Below are 13355 nucleotides of genomic sequence, written 5' to 3' on the forward strand. Positions count from 1 at the left end.
GTTCATGATTATTAGCTCATTCCTTCTTTTATTTCCCTTCAACAATAATGTTTCTACGACCTTTTTCTTAAAGGTTGTCCTCAAATTATAAAGATTATTTTACTTAATGTCCAACTATTGCAGTCTCTTTTCCATTGCATTTTGGATATATTTGATTTGAAATCTTAATAAATCAAAACAATTATATATATGTTTGAACTCTTTTATATTTGAACTCTTTTTAACATGTTTTCATCTTTTTGAATCAAAGTAGGGACGAGCCGAGTACTACGACTACAGGGGGGGAAGCTTTGCTTCTACAACAGCTTTCTTCCTCCTCGCTTCTTTTCTTTCTGGCGACTACCTAGCTTCTCAAGTGGGTGGCTGACCCTCTTCTTCCCGCCGGGACTTTGCTTGGTCTTTCGTATATTAGATATAGAATCTAACCATTTCGCAGGTTAGGATCGACTCTTTCTCACTAGGCTTGATATCCGTAGTCTTGTCTGTCGAATTCTCTGTAATGGTCGACACCTCTTCGTCGATTAGCTTTCTTGCCCTACTTATTTGCCTTTCTTCCTTCGTGGATTCCTGCGCTTAGAGGTTGTAGCGACTTGGGGAGCATAGGGCAGGGAATGAGTAAACTAATGTCCGTTGGCTTTAATGAGTTGGAGCAAGCTATGGAGGAATGTAGTTACAGGCAATTTCTTGCAAACCCCGTTCGTTATAAAAATGGAAGAAGAAAGAAAGAGGTGAGTGATCTGAATTTAGAACCACGATAATAATGGGATTCCATATCCAACGGGAAGAATAGCGGCGGAACGACTGTAATGATATTTGACCTCTTTCTCGTAGTTCAGGGCTAAGAAGGGAAGGAAAAAATCCTCTGGTTCGTCTAAACGCCCTGCAATCAAACTCAAGGAAAGCTCTGAAGAGCCGATAGGTGAAGAGTATGACGAGGGGCTGACTTAATAAGCAATGAATGCGAAAGAGTAGTCTTTATAGGTGAGACAAGAACCCTGGCTTCCTTCTTAGGGGGATTTCTTTGCATGATGATATGATTCTAACTGTTCGTGGCGTAGCGCCACAGGACCTTTATTCTGATGGTGGTGGATGGTCAGAGGATCTGAGGGCAGGTATTAAAACGAAATAATTCCTCATATGAGACTGATTGAGAAAGGATAAGTAGAACTGCACGAAGAGGAGGAGCTTAGTAGGCAACACCTGAAGGAAACGAAATGCCCCTATATGTGTTGCACAGAGGGGTAACTAACTGATTGTCTATTCTCCGGTCCGTGTTTGGATCTGGATCTGGACATCACCGATTGGCGAAGCTCAACTACATTTTGAGGAAGTAGCTACAGAAAAGGGGGACCACCCTCTAAGCCTAAGCGGAGAAGGGTTTAGAATGAATGATGAGAATCGACCTAAGGGCATCTGATCGAGGAATCCTTGATTCTAATTTCCAGTATGAGTACTGCGTACAAGACAAGAATGGGGATCACCACCTCGTATAGATCACTCGTGCTATACTCTCTCGGTGTGGCGGACAGAAAAGAGCGATGGAAACTAAGGGGGAGGGCGCCCCATTACGGTGGTCTAGCGACCGTTAGATGTCCTTTATAGCCACCGTTACAGAATTGGAAAGATTGGAAAAGAAAGAGATGTGAACACAAGCCCGGGAAAGAAAGGTCAGCCACCTTTATTAGGTTTCACCCTAGATTATTTCACTATTTATTAAAGAACAAGTAGTCTCTTTTATTCAATGATTGAACTGGTGGGGAATCGCATAATAATCAGCTTAAATGACTTCGTCCTCAGTGGTTTCGCTTTCCTACAGTAGTGGTTCAGCCTTTCTTATGGAGGCTCGTGGGTCTAACCAACCCCGAGCTGATAGTAGTCTCTTTTGCCTGTTCGCTGCTACAAAGGCTAATGGAAAATAGACCTCTACCTATTTCTTCGCGGGGCTAGCTCAGTGTGGTTTTAAAGCCGTGGATAGGCAGGGCTCAATCAACATTCAGAGATTCTTGGGTGGAATCTCGTTCGCTGCGTAGCAGCACACAGCTCACCTCTTCAGAATCTGAACCTATCGGCCCCGGTCAGTATACTGATTTGGCTACGAAACTACGCTATTCAATTGTTAGGGAGGTCTTTGACTCCTTTGCTTAAGGAAAGAGGAATAAGGAAAGCATTCTAACAAAGACAGGTCAGCTAATGATTCCGTTGTGGCTACTAAGCTATTTCTTTGGAAAGCTCCTACTAATTGTGTGAAGCACAGAGGAGAGGGAGTAAGTAGCTTGACTTGTTTACGAGGTTCAGGAGAATGAATCTTTCTTTCATTTGTTTCGTCTTGAAAGCAGAATCAAATTCAATCAAAGAGCTACTGAATATGCTTTACCGAGTTCAATCAGGGACAAGTGATTGAGTGAAGGATCATTCTTGTTGAGTCTTTCCTTCCGAATTACCTTGTGAAAGAGTGAAATTCAAGAAAAAAGAGGGAGAGGTGATTGAGCTTCTCTTTCTTTCCTTTCTCTTTGTCTTTTACCTTGTGAAAGGAATAGTTCAACCCGAGTTCAATCTGGTTCCGGTGATTGAGCTTGACCTTCTTCTTTTCTTACAGTCGAGTAAAAGAAATCAGTCCAATGCAGGGTTACTCTCACTCTCTTTATCTCACTCTCTTTCTTTCATTTTCTTCGTTTACAGGATTATAGGTTCGGGTTCAGGTTTCACTATCTCTTTTCTTTCCCTTCTTTCACAGTAAAGTCGAATGAATCTTGAGTCTCCCCCTGATTTCATTGGTTCAGGTTCTTCAAATAGCTTTACCTTCTTCAATAAGGCAAGGGAATAGAGTCAAAGGTTCCGGAGAATTAATCTTTCATTTTCTTCTCCCTTTATTCTTTCACAGTAAAGTCGAATGAATCTGAGTCTCCCTTCGTTCACTCTCATTAATCTTGAGTCTTGACTTCCTGTTCAGTCGCTTCTCTTTCTTTCATTCTCTTCTTCTTCTTCCGGTTCAGTAGTTCTGTCTCATTCATCTTGAGTCTCCCTTCGTTCACTCTCATTAATCTTTCCTTAAACCTGACTTAAACCTGACGAAAAAGAAGAATCAAATTCAATACGAACAAACACGTAACAAAGGGGAGGAGCGAGCGAAGACGCTTTACCTCGTTCAATCAGTCCAGGCCGGAAGATGAAAACACCTATCCTATTCTATTTACCTTGTGAAAGAGTGAACAGAGTGAAGGGAATAAAAGAAAGCTAGCTCGGCTAAGACAGAGAAGCAATGAGACCGATAGGGAGAGGAGCGAAGCAATGAGCCCGAGGTTACGAGGCGAATGAATGAGCGAAGAAACGAAACCGAGAGGGAGACTCGAAGAGTAGAAGGAGGGTGAACTTGTTTTTGAAAGCATTGAGTTGGAAGAGGGGGGAAAGAGTTTGAAATGAATTTGGTGTACATGCTAGCTAGCAGTAGAGATTGAAAAAGTGTGACGGAAATTTAGTGACGAATTTTCGTTGAGTCAGGAGAGGGTGCAGGAAATAGAAAATGAAGTGCTAGAGGGGAAAGGAAAGCATTTTATCCTTTGAAAGTCGTACTCGTAGAAAAAGGAAGGAAAGGATGTGACACCCTTCTGTCCTACTTTTTTCCGTTCATGGAACATCCATCCGGAATTGCCTAATCTCTCTTTCGCGCTCGAGAGAGAACCCGAAGATAGACTTGTTCTTATGGCTCTCGAAGCGATCTTGAATGAGAAACTCCATTCTGTTTTTCTTCCTTGTTCTTTTGCGTACCGAAAGAATCAGAATATAGGAGATTTTGACGCTAAAGTCGTTGGTTGGATGGGGTCAGGTGATCAGCCTTTGCCTTTTTTCTTTTTCTCCTACGTCTATAATTAGGATTTCTCAATCTCGTCTATTATCAAAACAAAGTGAAATGAACGATTACAAGATTGTGCGACTTCTTCCTTTCTTCAGGTATCTACAACAAAGGCACAAATTTGACAGGAATACCTGCACCTGTAGCTCCCATCATCACACCCATCTTATAGAATTTCTCCCCAATTCACGCTCGTTATTCTCATTTGTCCCCTTAGTCACATCATAACATTCAACTATATTGGCACCTCACGTGGTCGGATGGACACTTCTTAAGGGTTGCCGTTTTGCTAGACTGTGATAGTCATAAACTTCTCTTTTTTTTTTCATAATATGGTTGAGACGTTATATGGGTTTGTTGGATTTTGATGGTTGTGGCACAATCTCATCGTGAGTTAGTGACATTTGCACCATCCTCCAATCTACTCTCATTGAGGAGAATTTGCACCAGAAAATATAGTAGCTCATATCGAAGTGCAGTTGCTCGTCTTCCTAAACCTAAAACAGAATAGATTAAAGCCCAGAAATTTGATTCGGTTGAAGTGCTTGGTTCTTTATCTTCTCCTTTATACTGTTAATGATCTCCTATAGGAACAAACCGTGTTTTAAGACGCCCCGAACATAGTACAGTGGCGATGGCCGCCTAACAAAAAGAGGACCAGAGGCCTACCATTCACCTATACAACGTATGAAAACATGTTAAAAAGAGTTCAAATATAAAAGAGTTCAAATATATATATAATTGTTTTGATTTATTAAGATTTCAAATCAAATATATCCAAAATGCAATGGAAAAGAGACTGCAATAGTTGGACATTAAGTAAAATAATCTTTATAATTTGAGGACAACCTTTAAGAAAAAGGTCGTAGAAACATTATTGTTGAAGGGAAATAAAAGAAGGAATGAGCTAATAATCATGAACTCAATTGGGTGCAGAGAGTGTTAAAAGTCTAATACTCTATAGCTTGGGAGGAGGAAGCAGCCACTTTTGGGCCTGCACGTAATCAAGGCTGAGGAACGGTTTCACTTCTGCATCACTCAACTGTTTGCTGAATTTTATGCGGCTGCTCGTCTCCGCTCCCGGCCCCGAACTCTTATATTCTCCGAAGAAAACCGTCTTGTCGAAATCAGGGTGGTTCATGTCGTCCCAGCCTTCAGGATGAAGGACGTCGGCAATGGTGGTGTAGGCAAACACAACTCTAGACCAAGGCCTCCAAGATCTTCCCAAGTAAGTGTTCGGCCCGCCCGTGCCTGTAATGCTGCAATGCGCAAACACATACCCACTCGGGTCGTCTTCCTTTTCTCTTGAATGCGCTGCAATCACCCCCAATCCACCGACTCCCACCACATTCAGCTGACTGTTCAAATACAGGGACGTTGCCTTCCCGAAGATGAAGTCCACGGTGCCTTCGATGAAGCTATCCTTGTACACATGCATCCCATCGTCGTCGCACAGGGTGTCTTGAAACCCTATGAATTTGCAGTTGTAAATTGCGGCTTTATTCCCTCTGATTCTCGCCGCCAATGCCTGACCTCCTTCTCTCCCATCCGGTCTTGGAGATGAATTCTGATTTTATTCAAAAATTGATCAGAAAACGACACCCAATTAAACCTAAAACTCATTTGATTGACAAATTACCTCGATCACGAGATTGGCAGCAACGAAATACTCAGCCTCGACGATCAAGGTGGCACTGTAGACGGTGCCGTATTTTTTGGCATCTCCATCAAATGTCAAGTTTGGCATATTGTTAGGGGAACCGTAAAGGGTAATGAAAGGCTTATTTCTCTCGATCGTAAGCTTCTCCTTATAAACTCCTTCCCCAATCCAAATCACGACGCGTTTGGTGTTACCGGCTGGAACGCTGGCGATGGCTTCGGTGACAGTCTTGAAGTCTCCACTTCCGTCGGCCCTTACTTTGACGACGGTGGAGCTTTCTTCAGCGGCCACAAGGGCTGGATCAAGCTCCGCCTTGCGAGCGCTTAAGGGCTTCACGTTTTTGGAAAACCAAGCTTCTAATTGCGACTTTTCTGCGGGAACCTCTGCTGTAGGAGAGGCGGAGGTGGCTTCTGCGGGGGCATCCGGTGGTGTAGTAGAGCAGGTGCCTTCGGCGGAAGCCGATGATGCAGCACCGCAGTTGGGTTCTTCGGAAACCGGTGGTGTAGCAGCGAAGATGGCTGCAAAAGCGGCTAGGAAGATCACCAATCTTGTGAGAGCGACGGCATTAATGCCATATTCCATATTTCTGTTTCTTCCTTCTAATAAATAAATTTTATTTTTTAAATCTGCATTCCGAAGAACGGTGGGGTACGTTGAATTGCAGGGATGAGGTGGGGATTATATGGAGTGAGGGGGCCCGCAGTGAACCTTAAGAACGGAGCAGTTTTAGCTTTCCGTTTTAGCTGCCGCAGTTTAAGAGGTTGGGTAATTATTTATTTATTTATTTATTTATTTGTAGAGCCTTTTATTTGGAAGAAAATAAAATGTTATTTTAAAATTATATTTTTGTTCGGAGGAAATAGTCTTCCACTAGATACGGAAAGTAATTCACAAATGATAGGTAGGTTCTTATGGTTCACAGTGGGCCCCATCACCCTATATAATCCCACCTTCTCCATGCAATTCAACGTACTCATCCACCCATCCTTGTTTTAAAAATAAAATAAATCACTTAAATATGAATATTGCTCTCTCAGCATTGGTGATCTTCCTCGCAGCTTTTGCACCCATCTCTTCTGCTACAACAGAGGTTCCTGCAGAGAAGTCGCAGTTAGAAGCTTGGTTTTCCGGACATGTGAAGCCCTTGGCCGCCCGCAAGGCGGAGCTTGATCCAGCCCTTGTGGCCGCTGAAGAAAGCTCCACCGTCGTCAAAGTAAGGGCCGACGGAAGTGGAGACTTCAAGACTGTCACCGAAGCCATCGCCAGCGTTCCAGCCGGTAACACCAAACGCGTCGTGATTTGGATTGGGGAAGGAGTTTATAAGGAGAAGCTTACGATCGAGAGAAATAAGCCTTTCATTACCCTTTACGGTTCCCCTAACAATATGCCAAACTTGACATTTGATGGAGATGCCAAAAAATACGGCACCGTCTACAGTGCCACCTTGATCGTCGAGGCTGAGTATTTCGTTGCTGCCAATCTCGTGATCGAGGTAATTTGTCAATCAAATGAGTTTTAGGTTTAATTGGGTGTCGTTTTCTGATCAATTTTTGAATAAAATCAGAATTCATCTCCAAGACCGGATGGGAGAGAAGGAGGTCAGGCATTGGCGGCGAGAATCAGAGGGAATAAAGCCGCAATTTACAACTGCAAATTCATAGGGTTTCAAGACACCCTGTGCGACGACGACGGGTTGCATGTGTACAAGGATTGCTTCATTCAAGGCACCGTGGACTTCATCTTCGGGAAGGCAACGGCCCTGTATTTGAACAGTCAGCTGAATGTGGTGGGAGTCGGGGGATTGGGAGTGGTTGCAGCACATTCAAGAGAAAAGGAAGACGACCCGAGTGGGTACGTGTTTGCGCATTGCAGCATTACAGGCACCGGCGGGCCAAACACTTATTTGGGAAGATCTTGGAGGCCCTGGTCCAGAGTTGTGTTTGCCTACACCACCATTGCTGACATCCTTCATCCCGAAGGCTGGGACGACATGAGCAACCCGGCTTTTGACAAGACGGTTTTCTTCGGAGAATTTAAGTGTTCGGGGCCGGGAGCGGAGACGAGCAAGCGTGTAAAATTCAGCAAACAGCTGAGTGAAGCACAAGCGAAACCCTTCATCAACCTTGATTACGTGCAGGCCCAAAAGTGGCTGCTTCCTCCTCCCAAACTATAGGCTTTCACAGTTGCAGGAAGAGTGGCAGTATTCTCACATAACCTCTCAGCAATCGATGGGGTTGATCATTAATTTCCTCATTCACATTCTTTTTTATTTTTTTCCCCTTTAATAATATCTTTTCTATGATCTTATTCTCAATTATTGTCGTCAAATTATACGACATCTATTGTAGTATGATGACAGTTTTGTTTGAGAATAATATATTGATCGTTGTACTTAATTTTCTATTTGTGTGTTTTTCATTACATTTTGAACCGAGACATACAACTATCGCTATAAAAAAAAAATTAAAAAAAAACATTTATTTAAGGGAGGACTAAGCATTCAAACTCAGCATCTAGTAGATGTAATACTAGGTTTTATAATAGATAAAATTCTATATTGGTTGTTAATAGATATAAAAATAATAATTTAAGGTTAAAATATTTTGAAACTAAGATTAAAACATTACATAAAATTTAAAATCAATACAAAAATTGATTGGAAAAATTTAGACCTAGGTTTTGTAAAAAATAATGCACGAAGCCTCTAGAAAGAAGAAAAAAGAAGCGAAGCCTAACCTAATTGCCTTCGGCCGCTATTTTTTTGAGTCCCAATCCAAGTGTATCAGTGCACAGGATATGTGAATCATAATTTACGGTACCGTCAATGTGGCCGCCGGCGTAACTCGCCGGCATCTAATTGATGAGGCGGACTTGGTTTCACCACCACGATGATGATCGATTCAAGACTGTAAGGCTTTAAGTAAACGCACGTATATTTCAATTCATCGAGGTACACATTTAGAGACATATCATTCGCCGGAACAACCACTGCGCCGCCGCTTTTAAGAACACGGTCAACAAATCTTGCTCCGAGTTGCCCTAGCGTGAACACGATATCAAACGATTCGTTCTCAGAGGAGAATCGCGGCAAATAGTTCTCTATTACTACATCGGCTCCCATTCTTCTCAGATAATCGGCATAATGATCCGCAGCCTCGGTGTTTGAATTGGATCCTGCAATCAACACAAGGCTCTGTTTATCCTTCATGAGAATTTCGGCGGTTTTCAATTCGTCGATTAAGTCGAAGAATTCTCGTTTGGTCATAGAGTGAGGCTTTTTGGAATCGAACGAGAGGAATTTTCCTTTGTCGTTGAATACGGGACCAATGTGAGGAATCAAGAGGAAAATCACAGCCAGAAACAGAGATCGAGACATTACTCTTGCGATTCTTGGTTGAGGAGCCGCTAAAACAGCAGCGTTTTGCCCAAATCTTCCTCCGTATGAGTTTCTCCTTTCGCTTTCGCTATTGGTTCGATCAAAATCCATGGATGATTGGAGAAGAAGCTTCCCGGACTTTTTTCAAATGAATACAACCTATTGAATAGATAATAATTTGATGAACTCTTAGGAAGCTTGTTGAAGTTGGAATCGCGCACTGAAACCAGATATTTATACAAGTTTTTCGTCATTAATTTTCTTATTTTCCTAAAAAAAATTATTTTATATTTTTTTTTTTTCTTATACGTTATTTAAATTTTATTAGGTTTCTTCCTTTAACAAGATTAAAGGAATTTCTTACTGCATCCAATTAGTCATATCTTTTTACAAATGAATTTATATTCGATGCTTTCATAATCGTTCCCTCTCCAATTGAGGTGAGATTAATTAGTCATATCTTTTTACAAATGAATTTATATTCGATGCTTTCATAATCGTTCCCTCTCCAATTGAGGTGAAATCTCACGTAGAATTTATAAACATAAAATTGGTTTTATGGTAGATTTAATTAAAATAAACCGTCATGTCATGAGCCCAAGGAATCTGAGACTTGTGATTTGAGTGTTGCTATATATAATACATTGACAGTATCCCATAATCTTGAGAAAAATGAGTCCATGAAAGCATAGCTTAATTAAATAATTTATAGATAAACTAAAGTCTAAAACTAGGAGAAATCTGTGGTCTTTACAAGAACATTATATGGGAAAACATCTGGTAGTAAATGTCACAGGCTCAGCTCAAGATAGCAAGAAGAAAGACAATCTTCATCAAAGCAAGAAACAGAGCATAATCCATGCAGTGGACCCGCCAAATCGACAAGTTTTGGTATTACCAGATCCCTACTTGAAGGAGTCGAAGAAACTTACAGTGTCATTTAGAGCCTGGATAAAGTAGTCCACATCCTCTTTTGTGTTGTAGAAGTAAAGGCTAGCTCGTGCGCTCGAGCTGACACCGAGAACCCGATGGAGGGGCTGTGCACAGTGATGTCCTGATCTGATGGCTATACCATGCTGCATTAAAATATTTTTAAGGACCCATAGAAAGTAAATGATGCACTCTAGTAATACAATCTAGAATCTCCCTTGATGTACCTGTTGATCAAGAAAAGTTGCAATGTCCGTTGGATGCATGTTGTCAATATTGAACGAGCACAGAGCAGCACGTTGAGCATTAGGGACTGGGCCATATATGCGAATGTTAGGGACTGCACGAAGGTTCTCATATAGATAATTCGCCAATTCTTCCTGTTAGCAGACAGCAACTCATTGCTGGTTAGACTAAAGTATCAAAACTTGTGAACATATTTATCATCTCATCCTACGCTTGCAGTTTTCAATTTCAGATTTCCAGGATGTTGATGAAAAATAATATCTGAATCCCTTGATTAGAGCAAGATTTCCATTACTATGCAACCTTTTCACCCCAACAAATTTCAAAGAAAGGGATACATACGCCAAATCTCAATCAACTCACTTCATAAGTATGAATCTTTTGCATGCCGATTCCAGACAAATAATCAATAGCAGCTCCCAATCCAATTGCTTCTCCAATCGCTGGCGTCCCAGCCTCGAATCTAATGTATTACGTTCGAAATTAAGCCAAGTATCAATTGAAAAAGATGAGCAAACAAAATCAGCAGCCAGCATAGAAACTTATAGATAAAGCGCTAAAGTTCATGATATTATTTTTAAAAAATTAAATGGAACTTTGAGGTGCTCTAATTTTAGGAATAAAACATAGAAGATCAATGGCAGATTCAGCATGTCCTCAGTCTTATATATTGAACGTTCTAATTTTTCCACCCCATTTAGAATAAAAGGAAAAAGATGCACCCTTGCAGTTCACCAACCTGGAAGGAGGTTCTGCAAATGTGGAATGGTCAAGAAAGACATCTGAGATCATCTCTCCACCACCTAGAGCCATGTAGGACCAGATATGGAAATTAGATATTGACTCCCGGCTAACTAACTGATACAAGTTTATTTATATATATTTGTTTTCATAGCTTATCTTCTCGAAGTACCTACCTAAGAATGGAGGCATTGCAGACAGCAGATCAATCTTTCCATATAAAAATCCGATGCCTGTAGGCCCACACATCTGAAGCATGTTTATTCCTTAACTTCATATGCACAAATGTAAGGCCCAAGATTTAATTAATAAGAAAACAGCCTAACCTTGTGAGAAGAAGCAACAAGAAAATCAGCATCAAGCGCCTGGACGTCGACAACCATATGTGGAACACTCTGGCATGCATCTACTAGCACTTTAGCCCCAAAATGATGTGCCCAGCTAACTATGTCTTCAATTGGAAGAACAGATGCTGCAGAAACAATCAAATCATACTGAATTCCACTATATACATCAGTTCTTTTCTGTCCTTCATTCATTGAATTTTACTATTTTTACTCAGCCAAACAAGTTTAAACTTGACTTGTAATTACTGAAAAGATATGATCACACTTCAGTTGGAAATACTCACCTACTACTTGTTCCACTTGAGTAATGCTTACAAATTGAATGGTAAAAAAAACAAGGAAATAGATTACAATTATAACCGCCCAAGCCCAAACCCACCGCTAGCAGATATTGTCCTCTTTTGATTTTCTCTTTCGGGCTTCCCTTCAAGGTTTTAAAACGCGTCTATTAGGGAGAGATTTCCACACCCTTATAAGGCATGCTTCGTTCCCCTCTCCATCCAATGTGAGATCTCACAACAATAGTGCTAAGATATCAAATAGAAGGGTGTACCTAGTACATTTGAGACATGATGGGTAACCACAAGCTTTGTTTTTGTTGTTAACATCTCCTTGAAATCTTTCAAGTTTGGGACATCATGTTCATCTAAACTCACAAACTTCAGAACAGCACCAGTCCTTTCAGCTACAAGTTGCCAAGGGACAATATACATCTCTGGTTATTTATTTATTTATTTATTTATTTGTAGAGCCTTTTATTTGGAAGAAAATAAAATGTTATTTTAAAATTATATTTTTGTTCGGAGGAAATAGTCTTCCACTAGATACGGAAAGGTAAAACTAATTCAAAAATGTTAGGTAGGTTCTTATGGTTCACAGTGGGCCCCATCACCCTATATAATCCCACCTTCTCCATGCAATTCAACGTACTCATCCACCCATCCTTGTTTTTAAAATAAAATAAATCACTTAAATATGAATATTGCTCTCTCAGCATTGGTGATCTTCCTCGCAGCTTTTGCACCCATCTCTTCTGCTACAACAGAGGTTCCTGCAGAGAAGTCGCAGTTAGAAGCTTGGTTTTCCGGACATGTGAAGCCCTTGGCCGCCCGCAAGGCGGAGCTTGATCCAGCCCTTGTGGCCGCTGAAGAAAGCTCCACCGTCGTCAAAGTAAGGGCCGACGGAAGTGGAGACTTCAAGACTGTCACCGAAGCCATCGCCAGCGTTCCCGCCGGTAACACCAAGCGCGTCGTGATTTGGATTGGGGAAGGAGTTTATAAGGAGAAGCTTACGATCGAGAGAAATCAGCCTTTCATTACCCTTTACGGTTCCCCTAACAATATGCCAAACTTGACATTTGATGGAGATGCCAAAAAATACGGCACCGTCTACAGTGCCACTTTGATCGTCGAGGCTGAGTATTTCGTTGCTGCCAATCTCGTGATCGAGGTAATTTGTCAATTAAATGCGTTTTAGGGTTAATTGGGTGTCGTTTTCTGATCAATTTTTGAATAAAATCAGAACACTTCTCCAAGACCGGATGCGAGAAAAGGAGGTCCGGCATTGGCGGCGAGAATCAGAGGGAATAAAGCCGCAATTTACAACTGCAAATTCATAGGGTTTCAAGACACCCTGTGCGACGACGACGGGTTGCATGTGTACAAGGATTGCTTCATTCAAGGCACCGTGGACTTCATCTTCGGGAAGGCAACGGCCCTGTATTTGAACAGTCAGCTGAATGTGTTGGGAGTCGGGGGATTGGGAGTGATTGCAGCGCATTCAAGAGAAAAGGAAGACGACCCGAGTGGGTATGTGTTTGCGCATTGCAGCATTACAGGCACCGGCGGGCCGAACACTTATTTGGGAAGATCTTGGAGGCCCTGGTCCAGAGTTGTGTTTGCCTACACCACCATTGCTGACATCCTTCATCCCGAAGGCTGGGACGACATGAACAACCCGGCTTTTGACAAGACAGTTTTCTTCGGAGAATTTAAGTGTTCGGGGCCGGGAGCGGAGACGAGCAAGCGTGTAAAATTCAGCAAACAGCTGAGTGAAGCACAAGCGAAACCCTTCATCAACCTTGATTACGTGCAGGCCCAAAAGTGGCTGCTTCCTCCTCCCAAGCTATAGAGTATTAGATTTTTAACACTCTCTGCACCCAATTGGGTTCATGATTATTAGCTCATTCCTTCTTTTATTTCCCTT

At 41.7% G+C, this 13355-nt stretch overlaps 4 protein-coding genes across 4 annotated transcripts; 2 read left to right on the forward strand and 2 right to left on the reverse strand.

Moving 5' to 3' along the window:
- Positions 1-4732: 4732 nt before the first annotated feature.
- Positions 4733-6092, reverse strand: LOC111483648 (pectinesterase PPME1-like). Its single transcript, XM_023129890.1, has 2 exons — positions 5490-6092; positions 4733-5417 (listed from the first exon to the last, which is right to left on the reverse strand). The coding sequence occupies exons 1-2, from the start codon at positions 6090-6092 to the stop codon at positions 4809-4811; spliced, it is 1212 nt and encodes a 403-aa protein (XP_022985658.1). The 3' UTR covers positions 4733-4808.
- A 332-nt stretch (positions 6093-6424) lies between these two features.
- LOC111483653 (probable pectinesterase 48) lies at positions 6425-7786 on the forward strand. Its single transcript, XM_023129895.1, has 2 exons — positions 6425-7002; positions 7075-7786. The coding sequence occupies exons 1-2, from the start codon at positions 6529-6531 to the stop codon at positions 7681-7683; spliced, it is 1083 nt and encodes a 360-aa protein (XP_022985663.1). The 5' UTR covers positions 6425-6528; the 3' UTR covers positions 7684-7786.
- A 1694-nt stretch (positions 7787-9480) lies between these two features.
- On the reverse strand, positions 9481-11863 carry LOC111484039 (cysteine desulfurase 1, chloroplastic-like). Its single transcript, XM_023130452.1, has 7 exons — positions 11704-11863; positions 11130-11275; positions 10980-11052; positions 10802-10865; positions 10426-10525; positions 10044-10196; positions 9481-9962 (listed from the first exon to the last, which is right to left on the reverse strand). Exons 1-7 carry the CDS (start codon positions 11861-11863, stop codon positions 9792-9794), a joined length of 867 nt encoding a protein of 288 aa, XP_022986220.1. The 3' UTR covers positions 9481-9791.
- Positions 11864-11929: 66 nt separating this feature from the next.
- Positions 11930-13355, forward strand: LOC111483652 (probable pectinesterase 48). Its single transcript, XM_023129894.1, has 2 exons — positions 11930-12599; positions 12672-13355. The coding sequence occupies exons 1-2, from the start codon at positions 12126-12128 to the stop codon at positions 13278-13280; spliced, it is 1083 nt and encodes a 360-aa protein (XP_022985662.1). The 5' UTR covers positions 11930-12125; the 3' UTR covers positions 13281-13355.

Source organism: Cucurbita maxima, unplaced genomic scaffold (assembly GCF_002738345.1).
Source record: "Cucurbita maxima cultivar Rimu unplaced genomic scaffold, Cmax_1.0 Cma_Scf00009, whole genome shotgun sequence".
NCBI lineage: Eukaryota > Viridiplantae > Streptophyta > Magnoliopsida > Cucurbitales > Cucurbitaceae > Cucurbita > Cucurbita maxima.

Bases quoted from the DNA above. Each gene is read 5' to 3' on its own strand.
- LOC111483653 (XM_023129895.1), top strand. From the start codon at position 6,529: ATGAATATTGCTCTCTCAGCATTGGTGATCTTCCTCGCAGCTTTTGCA. The intron at 7,003-7,074 runs GTAATTTGTCAA...GAATAAAATCAG, and splicing joins CTGCCAATCTCGTGATCGAG to AATTCATCTCCAAGACCGGA.
- LOC111483652 (XM_023129894.1), top strand. From the start codon at position 12,126: ATGAATATTGCTCTCTCAGCATTGGTGATCTTCCTCGCAGCTTTTGCA. The intron at 12,600-12,671 runs GTAATTTGTCAA...GAATAAAATCAG, and splicing joins CTGCCAATCTCGTGATCGAG to AACACTTCTCCAAGACCGGA.
- LOC111483648 (XM_023129890.1), bottom strand. From the start codon at position 6,092: ATGGAATATGGCATTAATGCCGTCGCTCTCACAAGATTGGTGATCTTC. The intron at 5,418-5,489 runs GTAATTTGTCAA...GAATAAAATCAG, and splicing joins CTGCCAATCTCGTGATCGAG to AATTCATCTCCAAGACCGGA.
- LOC111484039 (XM_023130452.1), bottom strand. From the start codon at position 11,863: ATGTATATTGTCCCTTGGCAACTTGTAGCTGAAAGGACTGGTGCTGTT. The intron at 10,866-10,979 runs GTAGGTACTTCG...ACATGGCTCTAG, and splicing joins TGCAATGCCTCCATTCTTAG to GTGGTGGAGAGATGATCTCA. The intron at 9,963-10,043 runs GTACATCAAGGG...ATTTTAATGCAG, and splicing joins CAACTTTTCTTGATCAACAG to CATGGTATAGCCATCAGATC.